General features: G+C 27.4%; 1 protein-coding gene across 1 annotated transcript; it reads right to left on the bottom strand.

Annotated features, from left to right (window-relative positions):
* Positions 1-4,033: 4,033 nt before the first annotated feature.
* Positions 4,034-16,740, bottom strand: LOC107456669 (cuticle protein 16.8-like). The gene is made up of 3 exons (XM_016074599.2): positions 16,531-16,740; positions 6,757-6,879; positions 4,034-5,470 (listed from the first exon to the last, which is right to left on the bottom strand). The coding sequence occupies exons 1-3, from the start codon at positions 16,540-16,542 to the stop codon at positions 4,892-4,894; spliced, it is 714 nt and encodes a 237-aa protein (XP_015930085.1). The 5' UTR covers positions 16,543-16,740; the 3' UTR covers positions 4,034-4,891.
* Positions 16,741-23,980: the final 7,240 nt, after the last annotated feature.

The following is a 23,980-nucleotide window of genomic DNA, read 5'->3' as shown; positions in this document are numbered from 1 at the left end:
AAGGACGTTTAATATCTTGATTTTGGGACATATCTTTCATGTTCCTTTAGACGAAATTTAAAAATGCGTTTAGTTTGTCCAATATACGTTTGACCACTCTGACAAAAAGTTTGATTTCTAAGAATCGTTCAATATTTCTCAAGTTTGTTCTCCTTTCTCTACTGACCTAACTGAGGAGTTTTTAAATAGTTTGAAAAGTTTTTAAATACTGCGTTTTAAAGTGCACTGCGTTTTAAAGACAAAAGAATTATTTATTCAACAAAACAGTATAGTTTAAAAATAAAGTTTTGCTTCGATTTTAAGAAACTAAAATTGTAGTTTTTGGTGAAAGGATTCCTGAGAACACCCCTTTAAACATACATAATTATTTACGAATATTTAAATGGCGTTAAAAAATTACCTATTCAATCCTTTTAACAAATTTTAAACATAATAATAATAATATATTTTTTACATACGTCCTATTATAAGTATCCTTAAATTCATTGTCCCGTTACAATTAAAAATTATACTTTTTTGAAATACTTATTTTTATATTGCATTTGCAATACTTAAATTTAAAAAAAGTACTTCTTTATGACGTCACTATAGTGAACTGAAATTTATAATGACTCAAACCATTATTTGAAAACTGGTAAAAAGCTCAAAATTATATTTTTTTAAAAACTGAAATATGTAAAGCTCTCTGGAGCTATAATTTTTTTTATATTTTAGAAATAACTCAGAAACTTTCAGCTCAGAACAATAAACGGCATTATAATCTATGTTCATTATTTTTAATACAGATGTGCTAATATAAGCTTTCAAGTTAAACGTGGCTTACAATTTCTTAGTGCAAAATTATTTTTTAAAGAAATGTATATGTGTCATTTCATAAAATAACAATAAAATTAAAACAAATTGTAAACAAGTATGATTTGCAATGTCAGGTTCTCATACTCGTTATCTGTTTTCAATCTTAAATATCAATTTCAAATTGTATAAGAGACATTCAGATTCTTTGTTGAATAACAAATTTTTCAAAGCAAATTACCCGGAAATTTTTAGAAATTTGAATGCTATTTTATTTCTCAACTGTTCTAGCTGTTGAACCCAGAGCTTCTCGAATAAAAAGAAACTCAATATTTATCTGTGGTACCAGTTCTTGAGAATAAATACTAAACATATTACTATTTTATATTCATTTTTTTTAAAAAGTGATGCCAAACTATATATGTCACTCTTTAGCCTTGTTATGGATTTTTCTGAGCTGGCACTTAACATGCAGCTTGATTTTTTTTTATCAATCAAGGGAGCTTGAGTCGCGGTGACTCAGAGGATTGAGGATTCGCATTCCAATGAGGAAAACCGGGATCCTCACATTAATTTAAAGTAAAAAATACAAAATGGAGTATGAATAATATTTGTATCATGAGAAACGGTGGCTCTGGGAAAAGATGAAGAAAAGATTATTATGTTTTTGTCGTGTTAACGATTCAGTTCTTCTAAATGCACTCTGATGAACGCAGGAAAGACAAAAAAAAGTAAAATGAATTTTATGCTGCTTCATACTAAACTATTGTCACTGTTTTACATGATAAAATGAGTATCCAATTCAATTTTATGTTTTTTAAAATGAGGATCACTTACGGATGGAAAAAAAACGTGGGGAAAATTCTAGTTTACTAAAATCTGAAGTTCACTGTAACTGCAACCGTGATTGCTCCATTGTTATAATTCATCATGATACCGAGTATATATATACCTTCAAGTCATACTATCTGAAATTTAATTTAAAATGGTTAAGATTATAGGCCTTTAGCCATTTGCATATGGAAGTTTTTATAACCAAAGATATAACCAATCCTATAAAAGCATTGAAATAACTAAATTTCAAGTGCATAACTTTAAAATGAGAATGAGAAAAAATAAGTTCTTAGAAACTAAATCAGCTAATATATGACTCACAGCTATGAGCTTTTGTATGAAAATTTACGATTTGCAACAAAAAATTACTATCTTTAGTAGAAGTTAATCAGGTCAATAGAGTATTATTTTTAAATGTATTGCGCAAAAACAATCACGAAATCTTACAAATGACAATACAAAAACGTCTTAATAAGCTTAGTATATTTGTCGTATCAATTTTCTCTGTATAACATCTTGAAGATTGCTATGAAAAATATATCAAATATTATTTTTGATAAAATATAATAAAGAAAATTAATAATGGGCAATAAAAATATATAGCAGCAATTTAGTTGGTAATAAAAACACAATTGAGGAAACAATAAAATCTAGCATTTTGTAGCCTAGAAAATTTAATAACCATTATTTCAATTTCTCTTTTACATCTGCTAGGTTATTGATATGATTTTTCATCTTAAGTTTTGAGATCTAAACTTTCGAGGAACTTAATTTATTCTTTTTATTTCTTAGTGTTGAAGAAGCAAATAAAAAGCATTTTAAGATAAACATTTGTTTAAGCATTCGAATTTTTATGCGTTAGATGTCACAAACTTATACAGTAAGAAAGAAATATAAACTTAATCGAAACTGGCGAATCTCTATGAAGGAAAACAGGAAAAATATCAGAATCAACTTGATTCCCTGATGAAAGTTTTAGATGTTTTCTTATTATTACCTTTTACTTCCTCTTAGTTTCCTCTGGCAATTAAGCATTTTCGCCGTTCTCGTTCATGATTCGTCTAGCTTTGAATGCTTTTTTTTAAATAAATTTATGGCTTTCAGTACGTATATTTATTGCAAATTTATTTTTTCTTCGGAGGTTAAACATTTTCGTCATATTTTCAATTATTCATCAATTTTTGATTACTTTTTTTAAAATTAATTAAAAACTTTTAGTATGCATATTTAATTTATATATATTTCATCTCTTTTTAACAAGAGTACTTAAAATATGTACTGAATGCGATAAATCCAGAAAATCTTTAAAAAATATTGTTGTAATAAAAATTTCAAACTCTAATTTTATTTTCAAAGTCATCAAATTTATGTTTGCATGATGTCAGGCATGTTTTGAGCCAAAAGCTAAGCACTAAGTCTAAATTTATTATTTTTCTCGCGTTTTAAGTAAAAATGTTTAGAACGTTTCATTAAAAAATAAATATTGAACAATAAATATAGTTCTATCAATGTATATCTGAAATTTTTTAAAAGATTTCAGTTCCCAGGTAATCAACCATATAATTAATCTAGAAAAAATATTATTTTGATATCCATGCAATGCAATCACTGTAAAAAAAATTTGTTGTTTGGTTGCCATCGTTTTTGGTGTTGAGAAAAACTGGTCACGTTTTTATATTTACCTTTTCACTGTTATAGTTTTGTTTATTTATTAATCCATTTTATGCTTGTTTATTTACTGACAACAAGCATTTTCATGCGTATTAGAATCAATTTATGGCTTCATTGAGAAAAAATTTTGTTGAAAAAAACAATAACTTTTTCGTAACATATTTACATTTAATCTTTCAAATAATTGTCATTCTATTAATTTTATATACTTTTTTACACAATAACCACAATTTTGTACTTAAAAATGTATTTAGTTTACCTCCATACCAAAAATTGCGGGCCAAGCTTTTTTACAGTGATTCATAGCAGAACTCTGCGCGTGGCATGAACAATTTAGTCTTTACAATTACAATTCAGTTGACAAGTTTTTTTTACTCTCAAATTTGCCGTTATTTTTAAAAACAAAAAAGAAATTTTTGAAGATTAAAAGTTTGTTTTAGTTTTAAAATTTTAGATCCCTGCTTACCGAAAATGAAATTAAGATTTAATAAAGGTTATTTTCGACAAAAAAAATTCCGCTGAATCTTACGTAACCAAAAATTAACTAAGAATTTAAAAAGTGTTTGCGGAGGAAATTGCAATGTTAACTCATTAAAAAAAAGCCTTGTTTAATAAGCCTTGTTAATATTTTTTCCTCTGATTAAAATTTGAATTGGAATCAAAGTATGGAAGCCTTGTTTAATTTCCAATGCAAGCATAAATTCATTATGTTTTATCAGGACAAAATCTCACTTCAGATTTTTTAAAATAATATTTTATTTTGCTTTCTCTGAAAATATATATTACACATATAAACAGAAGAAGAGTCCCTAAAATCACAGTACACTTGTACACCATAAAATAAAAATTGCTTGCATAAAATCACTTATACATCAGTTTTACCATAAAACACTGTACAAACATAAAAAGAACAACAAAAACGAGGGTAAGAATTATTACAAAATGAGAAAAGAGAATAAATAAAGGATGAAGAGTTGAATAAGTGAAAAGCATTCGCCACTGGCATGTTGAATCAGATAATTAAAGTATCTCATGACTTAACTCTAAGTAATAAGAACCAAAATTTAAAAAAAAAAGTTTCAATGCGTTTTATATCACTAAAAATCAAATAAAAGAATATTGGAAAACTAAGCCCAAGCCGAGAAACATTATATACACCAAAACCAAATAGAAAACTTGGCACATGTTACAGATGCATAGCTTAGAAACAGTTACATTTAAAGATACAGTTACTTTTGTATTGCGGTTACGTTTTTGTTACAGTTAAAATATTTTTTTACCTAATCCTTTGGAGGAAACAAATTATAGGTTTCGAAATTTAAATGCATAAAACATTCCTTTTAAATTTAAGTCATGTTTTAGCTTTTTATAAAATTACTTTTCGATGTCTTTTATTAAATAGAAAACGCTTTGAAAATCCAAAATAGCCATCACATAGTGATAAAAAAAACGTAAAATATCTCATACATACTAGATAACAATTGCAACTACAAGTGATCTTAAAAAAAAGTTAAGATCACCGTAGACAATATTATTGTACAAAACCATGCATCACAATCGAGGTTTGAAAACAAAACTTAGTCCTTCACTTCATTTAATAGACATCATCATACTTGCGGTAATGTGGTTTGTATCCGTAAGCTGGGATCTTGTATACTTTTGGTGAGCTTGGAGCATAGACTGGTGTTTTGTGAGAAACTTTGTAAGCAACTGGAGCTTTGTATGCTACTGGAGCCTTGTATACAACTGGTGCTTTGTAAACTGGTTCAGGAGCTTTGTAGGCAACTGGGGCTTTGTAGGCAACTGGAGCTTTGTAAACAACGGGGGTCTTGTAAACAACTGGGGCAGATCCGTAGCTATCGTAATGAGCGGGAGCTGTGTAGTGAACTGGAGCACTGTAAGCTGGAGCATGGTGAACAACTGGCGATTCAACTGCGTTGACATCAACATCAGCTGGGTTTTGGTTGGCGGTTCCTGGTTCGTTTGTCTTGATCCATGCTCTGAAACCGTGTTTATCAGCAACGTATTCTACGGTTCTGTATATACCATGGGCATCAGTGTATCCGTATGATCCCTTTTTAGCTCCGCTAGCATCGCTGTCTTCTTGACGGAATTGTTTGTTGCCATAAGCATCTTTGGTTTCATAGCCAAAACTGTAGGGTTGGGGTTTTTCCTGTAAGCAAAACAAATGCATCAATAAAGTTCAGTGTAATTAGACGTGATTAATTGAGCACATAGTACCATAATATCAATATTTTTAACTTCAATAATATGTAAGTCAATGAAACATTAATAACTTGCTTGAAAGTACTACATTCCTGCTTAAGTTGAACCCTAAAATAGGGGAATCCAGTTTAAAAGAAAACTCTTCCATATCGTAGAATATTGAGCCATATTCTGCTATAACATGGCCCAATATGGTACCATAATAAAGTTGTACCAAATTTGAAAGGAAATTTGGGGCAATATGCTCCTTAAGTTTTAACAGTGTTGTACACTTCCTATCAAAGTTTTTCGCGAGTTTTTGAAAATATATTGCTAAAGACATTTTGAAATTCTGTAATGAAAATTTGGTTCGAAATAATAACTTAGAAATATCCCAATATGCTGAACTAAATACAAATTTCCATGGAAAAAGGATAAAGCATATTGTAGATACAACTATGAAGGAAGTTTTAAAACAATATAAAGAGAGAACTATCATTGATGAAACATTAAACCAAAATATTATCTTAATTTAATGAATTCAAATTTATGAAGAATTCAAATTTATTATAAATTTTTAAACATTTTTGTATACAGTTTTAAAACGATTTTTCATAGATTAAAGAAGGTTTCATTTTAGCTACAAAAAGAAAAGAAAGGTATATTTACAGTACTATATGATAATGACATGTCTGGTAAAATAAAAGCATAATCCTGGTTAATAAAACCAAAATGTATGGTATTTGAACCATTTATTTGGTAATTTGGTAATTTTTATATGGTAAATGTTTTCCGGAAATCCTGGTTTTTATTATTCTAGTTTTTATTACCACACATTTAGTAGAAAATGCAAAACTGAAGAAAAATTTAACGGAATAAATGTTTGATCTCCTCTGAAGTATCATGATAAAATTACCAAATTTTACCAAATTTCCCAAATTTAGTCACATACTATAAGCCCATATTTTATTGTTAACTTTACCAAATTCAGTGCCAAAGTGCTTCGGTCTTCCCATAGAGCTGGGAAACTGGAAACATTTACCTTATTCTGGTAGTTTTGACCATACTTTTTCTCTCCGCGTAAGCATTTTTCGAATATAATGTCTTTCATAATTAGTTATCATAATTATAGGCACATTATTTTTTAAATCAGATAACACAATGATTTTTTGCGTAATTATAAAATTATTTTATTTCTTTATGAATTGCGTATATTATCTTAATAGATTGAAAAAACTGAGACATAATACATACGTGGACTTCATATACAGGCTCTGGAAGAGAGTAAGATGGTTTGTATCCATAAGATGGAGTATGATGGTCATAACCATATGGGTCAGCTGAAACTAAGGTCAAGCCTAAAACAGCAATGATAACCTAAAAGGAAAGAAAATTATAAATTACAAACTAAAATATTTCAAAAATTAATTAAAACTAAAACTATTTTACAAGTTACATTACTTGGAGTGTTGTTGTTTTTTTAAGTATCTGACAAAAATAGAGTTACAATAAAATTTTGGTTTTATTTTATAAATTTCAATAGAGGGTTGAAATAGAGTAAATAGAGCAAGCGAAACAAATTATGGTGATGTTACCGTACTGCATGGTAAAGATATTTCTGGTTTAAAAAAACTACCCTAATTCGGCAATAAAAACCAAAATATACAGTATTTAAATCATTCATTCTGAAATTTTTTCCATTCATATGGTAACGGTTTACCGACAATTTTAGTTTTCAAAATTATTGTAATTACCACACATTCAGTAAAAAATACAAAGTTGAATAGTAAATTTCAACGAATAAATGGTTTTTATGTCTGGTCTAAGGTTATCATGATAAAATAACAAAATTTTACCATTTTTGAAATTTTTATCATATCTATAAGATCATATTTTATTGTTAATTTTACCAAAATCACTTACCAAAGTGTTTCGGTAAAAATTACTAATGTTTTGGTGCTCCCGTAGAGCCAGAAATGCCGTACATTTCACCATGTTCTTGTACATTCGAATATATTTTATTTTAATTTTCCTTAGCATGTAGTTAAAAATAATAAATTCGCCTTAAAAGATGTTGTAAAAAGTAAAAAAATTAAATTTATGGAAAACTTTGAAAACACTGTAAGGTCACGCTTAATAAATTTAATTTAATTAATCAACCTTCAGTTTTTATTTTTTTTATTTTAACAAACGTGCTAAAATGTAGAGCGTAGCTTATTCTTCAGACAAGCAAATTTTTATTTTTCATTCTTTCAGATAAAAATTATCTTAGATATAATTCTCATTTAATCTGTAAGAAAATAAAAACATTTATTAGTGGAAATCATAAATCAAAAAATGAATTTTATGATTAATTCTTCAACAATCGCGAAATGAGTTCGAAGTAACAAAATAAGGTCACATCAATTTTATCAAAAGTGAAATGATTTAAGTATCACCTACTATAATTGCATCATAAGAAAACGGTACAAAAAGATTTAAGAGTTCATTTAGAGGCCTCGATATTATAGTTAGATGGCAGATAATGCTTTCGGTTCGACCGGAAGTATCCCTCATTAATGCAACAAAGAATAATCGAACAATGGTATAAACTTTCTCACACATTTTAATCGTTCTAAAAAACAAACTCGCCGAACGCAATTTATTGAAAGTCGATGGCTCCAGTAATGAGCAGCAAACAGTAGAATAATTAAAACTTTTCAATTCTTATCAATGGCAACTCTATTTAAGCAGAATACATTTGGCCAGGAAGTTTATGAATCTTCAGTTACAGATGAAGTTACCTGATAACGGTCTCGTTTAAGATCTTGCTCTAATTGCCAGCATCTATTGTTCGGAGACAGTTTCAGGACTCTTTTTTTCACATCTTTTGATATTTAAACTAGGTTTGGGCTCTCTTTATTAATCGTACTTTTTCTAGAAATGAAATTCCAAGTTGCTACAATCTTTATCAATCTTCGATAGATCTTTCTTTGGGAGGATATTGTGAATATCTTTTGAAAGTAAAAAAGCTAAATTCGAAAGTAGTTTTACCTTTCCTGTATTATTTCTCATTGTTCTAAGATCTTCAAGTATGTATTTCATTGTCTCACTGATGCTAATTGCGCCAGAAGCGTGCCACTAATACCCTGCAATCGGTGTTGCGTCACTTAATTGCGCAAGGTTATCGAACTCCACCGAAAGTGCGCAACACGTCACATAGCGTGTAGCTGTTAGTTTTGTAGCCCGTTACAACATGGCGGAAGTATTAAACTTAGAATAAGTGTTCGCGTGTTTAAATTTATGGGGGGTACTTAACGGCTTAGCTTAGTAGGTCGATTCCCTGCATTATTTACATAAATATTTGTGCCTACAATATTGCCGACTGCGTCTAATTTGAATTGTGGGCGGTTGATGATTGCAAAATTAGAGGAGATATGTCTTAATCTTCACATATATATATTTTTTTAATTCGTCTAAGCTGCATGTAGACAAAGAAAACATCCTGAATTATTGTTTTGGAAGTGTGCGCAGTTTCTTGTCTAATTTTTATTTCAATGTATGGGATAATTAATCATAAAAATTTTATGAATGATTTCCTAAGTGTCTAAATGCCTAATGGGACTCAAATCGAATAAAGAAATATTCGTATTTTTTTGTCGGAAATCGATGTTGCTATTATTGTATATGATTTCTGAAGTAACAAAATGTTTTTTTTATTAAAAATTGTTATACAAGATTCAAATAAAATCGAAACATAACTAAATATGAATGCTGAATATGTATTTATTGTCATAAATTATTATTTCAATCAGAATGTATGGCTTCTTAAATAAAAAAAGGTCTTTAAAGACTGAAATCTATTCTATGAGGCTCTAAATAGAATCTAGAAATATGCATTTTTTTTCTTCTTTAAGCCAATGTTATTAAACTTTAAAACTGCTCACTAAAAAGAGGATTTAAATTGTATGCTTCAGTGTTTTATAAAAATAAAATTATTATTACCTTTAATTTCTTATGATCCCATTTCTCTGAAAATATATTTATATATTTTAAACGCTTCAAATCAAATTTATTTAAATTTTTAGAATTATGTTTCACTTTTAAAAAGAAATTCCTCATTTCCTTCCCACTGCTAGTAGTTTCAAATAATAAAAATTTTATGCTTTATTTTTTCTCTCTTTGTATCATCTTATGCAATACATCATCTTATCTATTTATCTTATCCATTGTAAGAATAAATAAAAATTAGATTTTTTTAAGAAATTATAGAAAACTGTGATCTAAAAAATTATTGCAAAATATACCTCTTCCGCGAATATTTTGTACATTTTAAATCAAACATTACGTCACCCAAAATAATGTTTAGAGTCAAAAAATTTTATTTTTTATCTTTTTGTTTCCCATTAATGTGTAAAACTTTAATTTTAAGTGTACAAGCGTCATTGTATTATCAGAAAAACTGATTTCAAAATCTAAATTTTTCACAAAAATTTTGAATCACATGAATCATCCAAAATACTACTAGTTTGGAATCAAAAGTTTTTATTTTATATCTTTTTATATCATATGTATCATCTTAATTTTTAAAACTTTAGGTTTCAAAAGGTACATGTAACGCAAGTATCTGTACCATCGTAAGAATAAATTATACGGTCTTATAACATGACTCCAAACTGGAATTAAAGTAGTTTTAAAGTTTCTATAAAGCTGTTTTCGAGTTCTATTTGGATTACAGAGGACATTACGAGTATCGTTCGCTAAAAAGGGATCGGACATGCTTCATACGGTTGTGTCCAGAAAGTCTGGCAAGCCAATCTTTTCGTGAATATTTTCACTTACCCGAAAATCATCGACCAAATGAGTTCTATGTGAACAAGCGTTGTCGCCAATTAGAAGGATATTATGGCCAATTACACTGTTGAGAAACAAAAATATGACTCTAAACTATTATACCTACACCTCATCATCATCATCATCATCCTGCTGCTACAACTCTTTCTTTAAGAATTGTATCATTCTTTTCAGTTGGTCACTGTTTTTAAGTAACTTCAGGTCTTCTTCAACATGTTCCTTTCATCTAGTTCCAGATCTTTCTCTAAATCCTGCCCCTCCAGATTTACCCCCTAAAAGTCGTCTGACAAACCAGTCAAAATGACTCTCTTAAAAGCAGGGAGAAAGAGAAGTGGGAGACCATTGAACAAGAAGTCTGTCCAGACCATCAAACTTCTAAAAAAAAATTTCTGATATTTCAGTGTATCGTATTCCTAGTTTAAACATTCATGCAGAGAAAACCAGAAATCCACTATTTGTCCTTCATTTTCCAGGAAATCAACCATGATGACAGCCGAGGTTTGATGGTATTTTGTTGAACGTCTGCCCTCCCCACCACGTTTTTGAGAAAGGCACTTGCCTGATTTTAGACTTAAAGGCAACTTCTTAGAAACCTACTTTTGCATCTCAGAGGTGCAATTGACTTTTATTTCATTATAATAAACAACAACGCGCTGCCAAAATGGAGACCATCGGATCAAAAATTTTCTGGAAAATAAACAATTTCTACAAAAACATCGAAACTACCCTACCCTATTTATAATGTGAAATCACGCTGGTGTAAGACTTGTATACCTGTACCTGTAAGATAGAGTCATACCACACATTAACCCCTTTTTTGTTAGATTCGTTGACCACTGTCTCATACCTTCTTACTCCTGTGAGAGCTACCCAATCTTATGAGTGTATATTGCGACTGTTCAGTAGAGCTATTTTTATTGTATCAACTTAAGTTAATACGAAATTTCACTAAAATCTGACAGTAGTTCTGGGTTAAAGTGTCTGAACATTCCAGAGCAAATTAAATATATCGATATAAAAATAATTTATAAATCTTTTTCTTTATAAAGATTTCTTTTATTCACATTACAGATCATATATGTTTTTGATCCTGTTGATGATAATCTATTTATATATGACATAAAATGGAAAATCTTCTTGCTTCGTGAAAGCATCTTTCACGCGAATAGGATGAAAATGTTTTTCAGAGTTATCTTCTTTAACAATTATATAGTACTTAAAAAATTTAGTTAGATCATGAATATTTAATTTCTTTTGTATATATTTTAAAATTTTATTTTCTTAAAAACTCAGCAACGAAATTTATTAATTATTAACAAAAAATCACCAGAATATTAATTTTTCTACATTCGCGAAAAATTCCTTACAAATATAGACTGAAAATTATATAACATATAGCTATAGTGTATGCTTCACTGATAGAATAGTTTTTTAATTTGAAATTCGCAAATTTTAAAAGAAAATTCCCTTAAAACATAGCTTTTCAAATTCCGGCGTTCTTTGCAATTTTTTATTTAATTTCATTCAATTTACTGTAATAAAAATCAAACGCGTTCTGCATAAAGAGTTGATTTTTTGTGGTGTATATAGTTTTTGATTGATAAACCCTGACTTTAAAAACGTTTATTGTCTTTGATATAAAAAACTACATTTTAATGCGTTTTTCGTTTACTAGTTACATTTTAGTAAAAATAAATATTTCTTTAAATAAACCTACTGGCATTTTAAAACATATTAGTAGTATATTTTCTGCTACATTTTAAAACTTTTTATTAGCTCATTAAAATTGAAGAATGTTCTCACCCGTATTACCGTAACAGATAACGTAAAAGCCATAAATTCATTTAATTTTGTTAATTTTAATACCTATTTAATACATAGGAGTTTGAAACATGCAAGTAAAATCAAAAGTAAATAAACATATACGCCTTTAATTTTTATGCACCCAGTTAATTTACTTGTTAAGCCTCTCTTAAAATAATCCTGGTAATGTTCTTTCATAATAATCTTAAATTTTGTACAACATATAATTTTAAATTTATATGAATAGTCTTTAAGATAGCATTTTCAAATGTATTACTTCACATAATATTTTACTCGATATGCTTTAACAAATGTTGGGTTGAATAGTAAAACACATAAAACTTATTACTGTTCTTTTACTAGGATTATTTTTTCACTTTTAAATGAAAGAAATGTTGCTACACCAATTTCTTAAATTTTTCCACAAATATTCTTTTTTAATTATCTGAAACAACAAATATTTTTCCTGCATATAAGTAATAAAGAAAAACAAAACGAGGTGTGCATTTTTTGAAACTGTTTGATCTTTCAATTATAATAAAGCAGATATCGAAAAATTCCTTCGAAAGTTCCATTGCTCACTTGATTTTTACATTAAAAAAACAGCTTATTAGATATTTTGCCTCTTTTTGAAATAAGAGTTATATTTGTTTTACTTATCCAATTGTAAATTTATTTCAATTAAAATTCCATTAAAAGTTCCATTGTTCACTTAATTTTAACTCTAAAAAACTATTTATTTGATATTTTGCCTCTCTTTTAGCTACGAGTTATATTTGTTTTACTTCATCTATTGTAAATTTAATTTAATTAAAACTATACTTCACTTAATTTAATATTGCTACTTATTGCAATATTCATCAAATTTGTGAAATATTCAACAATGCATTATAATTATTATATGTTGGTCTAAATAATAAAACGTTTAGTTTTATCATTTATACCAGCATTATAAGTTAGACTATTTTGATCAAAAATATGAAACATTCAGCTAGGCTTTTTGGTTAGGACGGTGTAGCAATGGGTATCGCGATTTTGAAATATTCAGCCAGGAATTTTGATTAAGCTTCTGTTGCAATGTTGATCAAAATTGTAAAACGTATATAGTCTAAATATGTATATTGATCTAAATTGTAAACATTGTATAGGCTAGGCATTTAAATTAGACTATCAAAGCATTTTTGATCAAATATATTAAACATTCAGAGAGGCTTTTTGGTTAGGCTATTGTAGCAATGTTGATCGCAACTTTGAAGCATTTAGAGACGCATTTTTATTCTGTTTTTTTAGAAACATTTATCGAGAAACAAAAGTGTTGTTAATAATCCATACAGATTAATTCAACATACAATCTTATGGCCTATGCCTTATAACATAACTTTGTGAAATGAAATTAAGCTTATTAAATACTACATACGAATATTTTATACAATATCATGCAAATATGGAGAAAAAAATTAAATTATTCAAAATGGTTCAAATTAAAAGTAATTATTTTCCTTATCTCTCTGTTATCTTGTTAAATTTCTTTCTTTTTTTTAATTTTTTAGTTCAAAGCTTTTTTTTTTGCTTATTATGTTTTGAGATTTTTAAATTGATGCGATAAGATCACCAGGATCAGCTCATATATTTCTCTCTGAAAAAAAATGCTTAAGTTAACAACAAATTTCTATTTTCTTAAAAATTTACAGTAGATATTAGCACGAAGGAGTATAAAGGTTGTCATTTTAATACTTAGATCAATGAAATTACTTTTATTGTACAAAAGAGTAAAGACAAATCCTCATTTATTTTTTATTCTTTTTAATTGAAGCGCAATGTTAAAAATAGTTAAGATGATGTTATGAAAAAAATGGCGTTAAAATAGGGTAATAAGCTTTATGTTAAACAAAAACGATTATTTTGTAACTAAGCTTTTAATGCTAACCTGCTCACATTGATTATTAAGCGGTATTTTAACAGATTATCCAACTCCAATAAAGCATCTATACTATAAAAAAATTTTAGACTGAAAAAGTTTCAAACTTTTACAGAAGCTAAGTTTCTTCTTTTTTTATATACATAATCCATTCATAGATATATTTCATCTTCATTTGATTCATTATTTTAAATTCTTACACTTCAGTTTTGCTTTTAGATGTTATGAAGGTAAATTACTGCAACCAGTAGTTACTCCTTTAAAATAGTAACTATTTTTAGCAAAAATAAAAAACTACTGCCCAAATCAATATTAATAAAATAGTTAAATTAAACGAAAGCAAATGTGCCAATTATTTTGTAGAATTCTTTTTTCATTACTCAAAGTTTTGCACGTCATATTGTGCAAGTTTTGCACGTCATAAATTGGAAAGATTGGAATAAATTAACTAATGGAAACAAGACAGTATGAATTAAAACAGATTTTTTTTCCAAATGTAAATTTCCAGTTTGTTGTGAAGAATGGGTAAATTTTTTGTTTAAAAAAATTTTCACATTATTTAAACACATCTCAGAGCAAAATATTTTCTAAATAAATATTTTCTTTTTTCTTTATTATTGCTTATTTACGAATTTGTTTTTCTAAGTTTAACACAACCTACCTTAAAATTCACGTAAAAATTTCGTAACAACAAATTGCATAAATTAAAATTGCTTGGCTGCTTTTTGTGTGCTCTTTGGAATAAAATAGAACAAATGCATTATGAAATCGTTAGTTAAAAGCACTGAAAAACTTATTTCTGTAGAATTTAAATGTATTTAACAAGTAGAGAATAAGAACATAGGATTTATGAATAATTTGGGTGGTACTATTTTGCAATATTTCATGCACAATGTGTATAGTTAAATTAAAATTATAGAAAATTCACATCAAAAAAACATTTTTATAAATTAGTTACTTTTCTTCGACAGTTTAAATACATAACCTTTCTTTATCAAAAACAATTTATTAGTAATAGAAAAACTTGGTATATTTTTCTCAAACATTACTTAAAATTAATGAATCAAATAACATTTGTTCATCTTCCTACGGTATGACTTAAAAGGCGCTTTAAAATAAATCTCCTTTACATAATGTTGTAATATGCTCTTGCTATGGATTTGTACAAGTATTACTTAGCGTTCATTGCTAAAACATTCCAGAATTTAAAAAAACATAAAAATCATGAAATATTTATGAAATTTAATTAGTTTTTAAAATACAATTGTAAAATAGAAAGTACAAATATTAATACATTTACTTTAGTGTTTACTTGAATGCTCATAAGGTTTTAATAAAAAATACCGTGGCACGTTTTTCAATTTTTACAACACTTTGTCCACCATGTTTGTTTACCAAAAGTTTATTACTCATTGAATTAAACTACAAAATTAAGTTCGTCGTAGCACACCTTGCCTCAAAGTAGTTTTAAGAATTATAAAATACAAAATCAATAAAAATTAAAAAAAATTTAAAAAAAACATTGTTTTTAAATAAAAGAGGAAAACATGGGAAAACAATAAAAACGCATTGCTAAAGATTTTAACTCATAACTTAAAAACTCACTATTATTTTTAAATACTTAAAATAATTTCAGTGATGGTTTTCCCTCACTTCGTTCCTTCGTAAGTTTTTACAGCCTAATTCTAAATTATTGACCATACATCATTTTATGTGAGTTTTAATATTATTTTAAAAACTTCACGCCGTAGATATTACCAAAAATGATTACTAAGAAGAGCAAGAATACTAAGACCGAGCATTAAAACTACTATTTCAAAATGACTTACAAATTAAAAACACACTGCAAATTTGAGATTCTTTTTATGAGAAGGTAAAATTATTTTGATATAAAATTTTCCTTCAAAAACCTTTTTCAATATTTGTCACTTCAAATTTTGCTGATTTTGAATACTTAAATTTAAAACTTTAGAACCTAGTTAATTTCTATTATTTAATTTTTTGTTTTCGAAGTACTTTAATTTCAAAAATTTAAAATTTTAATACTTTTCAGCTTTTCAAACTAATACTTTTAAATACTTAAAATTTAGTATCAAGACGCTGTGATTCTTTTAAAACATTTTTACCCTAAACTATAATTCGTTTTCACTAAATATTTACAAACAAGTTAAGGTTTTGTAAAATTAACTCCTCACGGTAGTTAAAAAAAATTCAATTCACCTACTATAATAACAGTTCTTATTCCAATATGTTAAAAAAATCGTTTCCATTTCATAGTAATCGAAAAAATAACCCTACTTATTGATAAATTCCCAAATTCTTTAACGTCTTTTTTATTATTAAAAAAAAATTACTATAACAGCTTTATGAATAAAGTCCGTTTTCATCACATTACTCTCAAACCACAAGGTGTTCAAAATCCGATAATCCGATAATAATCCAGTTAGAAATATCCATTGGTAATATCAACTCACCTGGTGAAGCATGGTTTTCAGTAAAGTATTGCAGGAAAGCACACTTAAGAATTAGAATTGTTGTTACTCCAAACGAGGCACAATACGTTTTGTTTTGATTCGAATGAACCGCCGAGGTATTATATACGCTGGACATTCGGAGTGCCCCAGATAGTGTAAATCACAGCACATGTCCCAAATTAGGACTCCAAAGAAAGTGCAAGTCTGTCTGTCCATTGTGGGTGGGTTAGAGTTCAATCTTGCCCGCCGGCCATCATTGCGCCCCACCCTTTAGGCGGCCTTTGTGTATCTTAGATCGGTTGCTTTTTGTTTTTCTTATTCATTTAGCGAGAAACGTGATTTTCGGAATTTTTTCTTCGCTTTTTATTTTATATTTCACTAAGGTGTTTGATTTGAATGCCAACTATTAAAAGGGGATTAAATTAATATGAATAAAAAAAAGTATCAATAAATAAATGTAAAATATTTATTTAGAAGTTAAAGTTTTGCTTTTGGTAAACACATTCAGCTTTTTTTTTATTTAAATAAAAATGTTTCTGCTCATTCTTTAAAAAGTAACTGAATAAAAATTAACTTATTTCTCTTTGACATTTTTTTAAAATTTTTCTATTAAGTTTACTAACTTCCCAGAAATATTTGTATTTAAATAAAAAAGTATCAAAGAGAAATAAGTTAATTTTTATTCAGTTGCGTTTTAAAGAATGAGCAATAGTAATAATTATAAATAAATCCTCCTATATATATATATATAGATGATTAGATTAGAAAATTTTCCTTCGAAAATGTTTTTCAATATTTATCACTTAAAATTTTAATGAATATTAATTAATGAATATCGAATATTAAATTAATGAATATTGAAAAACATTTTCGAAGGAAAATTTTCTAATCTAATCATAGATTTCTATTATTTAATTTTTTGTTTTCGAAGTACTTTAATTTTCAAAATTTAAAATTTTAATACTTTTTAANGAAACAATTGATGTATGAAATTGATATTGATGACTTATAAAATTTTGCGTGTATTAAAATAGATTTTAAAAAAACTTGGCTTGAATGTTTCTATTAATTATACCAGATTTCTAATCTAAAATTCTAATTCCTTTACAATGTTATCCGCAGTTTAATAAGAAGTCAGTTCTTCTAAAGTTCAGAAAATATAACTAAAGATAGTGCTTAGTTAATTTAGAACGAATATTTAATCATTTATTAGATGTCCTACATCTCAAAAATGGAATTTATGTTAGATTTTGAAGGATTAATTCAAAACAATTCAGCAATTTTGTTTTATTTCAGTTGCGAATTTTTTTTATTTTACCTCAACAAGCAAAAAAAAAGTAAGTAAAGGAAGTACAAACTGAGATAAATAATGATAAGAAAAAAAAAATAAGAAAATTCTGAGCTTAATAAATATATTCAATGAAATTAAAATTTCCATAGAAATAAAGAAAATTGTGTATACTGCTCGTTTCTTAATGAGATGAACCGGGTTTAAATCCCAGTGATGACTGAGATTCAGACAACAGTGTTGGCGAAAAATATCCTCAGTAGTAGATGGATTACGGGTTAGAGTCCCCTTCCCGTGTTCCTTAGCCGTGGGAGATTTTCGAGGTTTTCCTCTCCACGTTACGCAAATGCGGGTTAGGATCATCAAAAAATCCTCCACAAAATCAAATTTCTCCCAATACTTGATACAGTAATTCCCTTGTCTTCAAATTACAAGGCTACGGAGTTGAACATTGCTAATCTTAAACTCAAAATTGTTTCGACTGTTCAAAAATGGTTATAAAATCTTAATGGTTTGAATGTTTCCAGATTTTTATGCATTAATTAATAATTTCTTCATTCAACTTACTTACAAAATCAGACATAAAAATTTAGTTACTAGAAACAAGTCTTTTTCGGCAGGTTCTTGACCATAAAATATTGAGGGTAGCCTGAGCTTGGAAAATTTTAACTTAGCAGTTATTTTTTTAGATCTACCCAAGGGATCGTAATTTCATATTTTGCCTATCACGCCATATAAAGTAAAAAATTTTTAAGATCGCCATTTCGAAATCATTAAGATCGAAGAGCTTTAGCTGCATATAAATAATTTAAATTTAGAAAAGTGAGTTCCTTTTTCATAAAAAAAAAATATTAGTATATTAAATATTAAAGCTTGATTAAAAAAAATTCATAGGTTTCAAAATATGCAGATAGAAGTAAAAGTCGGCATCTTTCAAGCGCTCAAAATTAGGCTCCCATTCTCAAGACTTGACAGATGACTGATAATAGACAAAAGTAATTTGAAATTTAAAAAACAAAGATACCAAAGAAAAAATAAAAATAAAGGTGGGAAACTAAGCTTAAAAAAACCTCAGTAGCAGAGTGTAAAGCAAAAATAAAAGTGAAAAAATCAAAACAAGAAAAATCACTGTAGCCTCAGTGTAAATCATTGATTCATTTGTTAACAACTTTATTTATATCTCATATTTCCATTTTTCGTCAGTAACCTTACGTTTTATATTTCAGATCATTGTTTCTTCGCATTCACGTCAAGTAAGTCTAGACGTCTATTTCTCAGCGCTTGAAGTATGCGAACTTTTCGACTTTTAATTCAATCTGAATATTTTTGAAACCAATGAAGTTTTTTAATCAAGTAATATTTTACCGCTTTGATTTCTTGAGATTCTTTATATAATAAAATCTTAGTATTAAGCAAAAAATACCCTTAGCAAACTGCATCTTAACAATCTTCAAAATGATAAGTAAAAAAAATCTTCATAATTGGTGTTAAAGTGCTGAAATTTTTACTGCCAATTTTCCTCGCAGTAGGAATAGAAGGTGGAAAATTTTCTATCAAAAATTTTTTTTAATAAACTATCAAAGATAATTTTTGATCGGCAATTTATAAAATCATTTGAAGTTATTAAGGTTTTTTTAGCTTAAGTGTCCTTATTTATATTTAATTGTAACCTCTATAATTTTCCCCATTTATCAAAAAGCAGTTATAAATATTTTTATTTGCCTAATTACTTTCCTTTTCTTTATTAAAAATCAATTTACCATACATGGCAGCTCACAACTTTAAGAATTATTTACTAATGAAATTTATACATCGAACTGCTTTAAACAATTCCAAAATTCAAATAGTAAGTTTTTTTCCCCCTATCAACTATTATTCTTAGAAACATGTTAAGTCATTTTTTTCAACTTATCAAGTTTCATTCTATCAGGTCATTTTTTTCACCCTATTCAAATGTTAAATTCTTTTTTCACCCTATCAACTATTATTTAAGGATATAAAAAATAAGAGACAGTCTTGTCTTAAGTGTCCTTATATTCATATTTAATTGTAACCTCTATAACTTTTCCCATTTATCAAAAAGCACTTATAAATATTTTTATTTGCATAATACTTTCCTTTTCTTCATTAAAAATCAATTTACTATATATGGCAGCGTACAACTTCAAGAATTATTTACTTAAAAAATTTATACATCGAACTGCTTTAAACAATTCCAAAATTCAAATGATAAGTTATTTTCATCACCCTATCAAGTTATTTTTTTCACCCTATTCAAATGTTAAATTATTTTTTTCACCCATCAACTATTATTTAAGGATATGAAAAAAATAAGAAACAGTCTTGTCTGTCTTTTATAGTACATATACATTAGACAAATTTGCAACAGAATAAAATATCATAATCGAAATTTAAATGTAGAAATAAAGTGCTATATACATGGCTAATTTCGCAATTGATTAATAGTGCTAACCAAGCAGCACATATGCTATTGAACTTTAGTGTTCGTTTTCATAGTATTATGATCAGATTATACTAAAATAACGAAAAAGAAGAAAAGTTAAGATTATAAAATGAAAACCAGATGAATATTCATTAAAGTTCCGAAACCACGTTTCGCCTCACTAATAAGCACCGAAACTTCGTAATCTGGTTCCACTACTTGCCTCTTCATAATTAAAAGAATGAATGCATGAACGTGGCCTGTAGCATTTGAGAAAGCCAATTTAATCTGAAACAATCAATATTTAAGGATATAAAAAAGAAACAGTCCCGTCTATCTTGTATAGTACATATTTGCTGTGGAATTTCAACTAACTAAGACACTAACTAACTGTAGAAGGTTGACTAACTAACACTCTCAAAAAATTTAGTTCATTTTCAAAACGCTATAATGTGGGACTTTTCAACAATAATGAGTCATTAAACTGAACCATATTTCAGTTTAAGTTAAACCATAATATCAAATACTTTAAGTATGGTTCATATTTTAAGGTTATTGCAAAATTGCATGATTGTTAAATCCAAAGTGTACCGAACTATCAGCATAGTATCAGAGGTGAGTAACTGAGAGAACGATAGAATTAATTGTCGATCATTTTCGTATTTGGTCTCTCAAACATATTTCTTTTTTGTGTTGCATGCTTTCTTCAGCCTAAAGCTCATTCAATTTTTGTTTTTACGCATTTTAAAAAAAATGTTGTGTAAACTGGGATTGAGAAGTGTTGAATTTTACATTGACATATCGTAAAACATCAATATCTTTTTTAAATATCATGGTATTGATATTTTAGAGCATGTGCACTGAGAAAAGAGTAAAGTTCAAAACTACCAAAATGTAGTAAAATTTACCGGGTTTCTGCCTATATAATATCACAAAAAACTCAGTAATTTTTACCAAAGCGCATTGGGGATGATTTTGATATAATTAACATTAAAATACGGTTTAATAGAATCTGATAAAATTTGGTAAATATTATCACCATACCTTAGAGCATAGCATTAATATCATTTAATCCATCAAATGTACTGTACAGTTCTGTATGTTCTACCAAATGTGAGGCAAATAACAACTAAAATTTTGAAAACCAGAATTTCAGGAAAACCGATACCATATGAACGGAAAATTACCAAATGATTCGTTTAAATGCTGTATATATTTTAATTTTATTTACCGTTTCATTTTATTTATGTTTTGTTTCTTTTACCAGAAATGTTATTACCATACAGTATGATAATTTTACCATAATTATTTTCTCCTTGTACAGAATAAATGTAATGCAAAGAAAATAACTAACAATGATAACATGCCAGTAATTACAGATAACGATAAGTATTGCATTTAATAATATCGCCAGCATTCTCGATAATAATTTTCATCATATAAGAGAAAGTCACGATAATTATCGAAAATGATTATGTCGTGAAAATAACTCAACTTATCTATTTTAATATTTTTATGATATCTCATTAATTTTCTAATATTATGATAAATAAACCTAATACATATTATGATAAAAAGTGTTTCAACCATTTTCTCGAACATTATTTTTCTTAAATTATTACTGATAAAATTTTTGAAATTTTTAAATTATTAATTATTTAAATTTTATTTTTAAATTATTTAAATTTTATTTATAAATTATTTAAATTTTATTTTTAAATTATTTAAATTTTATTTTTGAATTATTTAAATTTTATTTTTAAATTAAGTAATAAACCTTGCAATTAATTATCGTTAAACAATTGTGAAAAATATCGTTAAAAATTAATACTTTTTGAGGATGTACTACTATATTAAAATTCCAATACTGCACAGTTAAGTGAGTGGTATTTACACACCTATACAATTCTTGTACCATTGTGTAAATAAAATGCCAATCAGATATTAGAAAAAAACTAAAAATTAAATATTCTTGAGATAAAATTTCTTAATACTATTTCAGTAAAAAAAAATTCTTTGAAAAGGGAAGTGCATTCCAATCAACTGTAACATTCTCCCTACCACTTATAATATGAGAGATAGTTGACCCGAAAAAAATATCTTTGAAACAATAGACGATAACAGACAACTATCAATGTGAAGTGCGGTTAAGGTATAAACGAACATTTTTTTTCGCCAAGGTGGAGTGTTTTTATGGTTTGAAATTATCTTTATCGACTTTGCCTTGGCGCGGGCTTTAATTATTTATGGCTGTGCTGTGCTTATCAAATAATGCAAAAGCAGGCCACACGACACTTTTGTTGGTACGGAAATATATAGTGAGATTAAAAGTGTCGATACCATAAAGTAGAATAGGAATTACAGTTTCTGATTTTAATGCGTGAGGGAATGTGATAAAATTTTGATTAATTAAGAATATTTAAGCTGGCTTATGGCGAAAAGCGGAGTGTTTTTCTATTTTAGTATTTTTTTCAAATTTAGTCAGATAAGAAAATGATAGATAGAATACAAATTGTTGCTAATTGTACTAAATAGTTGTATTTACTTTAATTCCTTAACTCTCTAACAGTTCATTTGAGATACTTTGTAGATAAATATATATTTGAGTTTTGCAAAGAAAAATTATTTTATGCTGGAACTGTATATATATGGGTGATTCTCACGAAATACGACAATTCACTGTCCCTTGCTCCAAGATCTAATACTATAATACTAAGAGAACTTTTTTTTAAAAAAATTAATAAATAGCATTGCTGTTACCATTTTAAAATGAATTTGCACTAGTATTGACTGTTTTGTATAGTTAAAAAAATTTATTGAACTTCAAAATTTCATGTTTCTGGCGTGTCCCAAACAATGTTTCCAGTAATAACTTAGCTTCAAAACTTCCTATAAATTTTTTAATATCCAATTTTTTTATCTCAACCGGTGTAAGCATTTATAAGATATATTTGTATTATTTACAAAAACTTCGTTTAAAATAATTTTTTCTGTCAATAATTTGTTTGTCCCAAGAAAATCTGTCATTTTCCTGGCTACTTTTATTTAGTGGTTTATAACCAAAATAGATAGAGGCAGCAACCAATATCTTATGTTAATATATTGATTAGATACCCTCTTATAAGAACATGTCTTGTTGCAGGAATAAAGAAGCAATTTTCTGGTTCAAAATCTGTTTCAAAATTTTTTTAGGGTGAGTAGGTTTTTGTGTTGTCATTTTACATCAGCAACAAAAAATTTTTTGATTCTTTCTACAAAGGATAAAAAGAATTAATTTTTAGAAATTAATAGTCCATATAACATAAAGGCTTAGGCTGAGTAACTTACTATTAACTTAAAATGACTGTTTTTTAAACTTCTAAGCTAATATGTCTATTTATTTTTTTTCTCGAGCAAATGTCAATAAACTCTATTGCTGTTTGTAAGATTTTAATAAGTGTAACTAAAGAAGAATAAAAAAATTTTAGATTATTTTGAAGACTTTAAACTTGAAGAAATGTTTTGGTCCGAATTGTCATGTTTGAAAAGATTCATCCATATATATACAGTCCCTGGCCAAATTATTAGGTGCATTATAAGATTCTATGTGAAATCTTAATTATCAGTTGATACTATACTACAGCTTTATGGCTTTTACGTGACTGAAAACAGTTTGCACTTGCTTACTCTCGTGTATTAATTCGTTTAATTAGTACTGAAAGAAAACACAAATAATTAAG

Source organism: Parasteatoda tepidariorum, chromosome 2 (assembly GCF_043381705.1).
Source record: "Parasteatoda tepidariorum isolate YZ-2023 chromosome 2, CAS_Ptep_4.0, whole genome shotgun sequence".
NCBI lineage: Eukaryota > Metazoa > Arthropoda > Arachnida > Araneae > Theridiidae > Parasteatoda > Parasteatoda tepidariorum.
The sequence above is the reverse complement of the archived record's forward strand: the minus strand, read 5'-3'. Positions and strand labels throughout refer to the sequence as shown.

Bases quoted from the DNA above. Each gene is read 5' to 3' on its own strand.
- LOC107456669 (XM_016074599.2), bottom strand. The intron at 5,471-6,756 runs GTATGTATTATG...TTTTGCTTACAG, and splicing joins AGCCTGTATATGAAGTCCAC to GAAAAACCCCAACCCTACAG.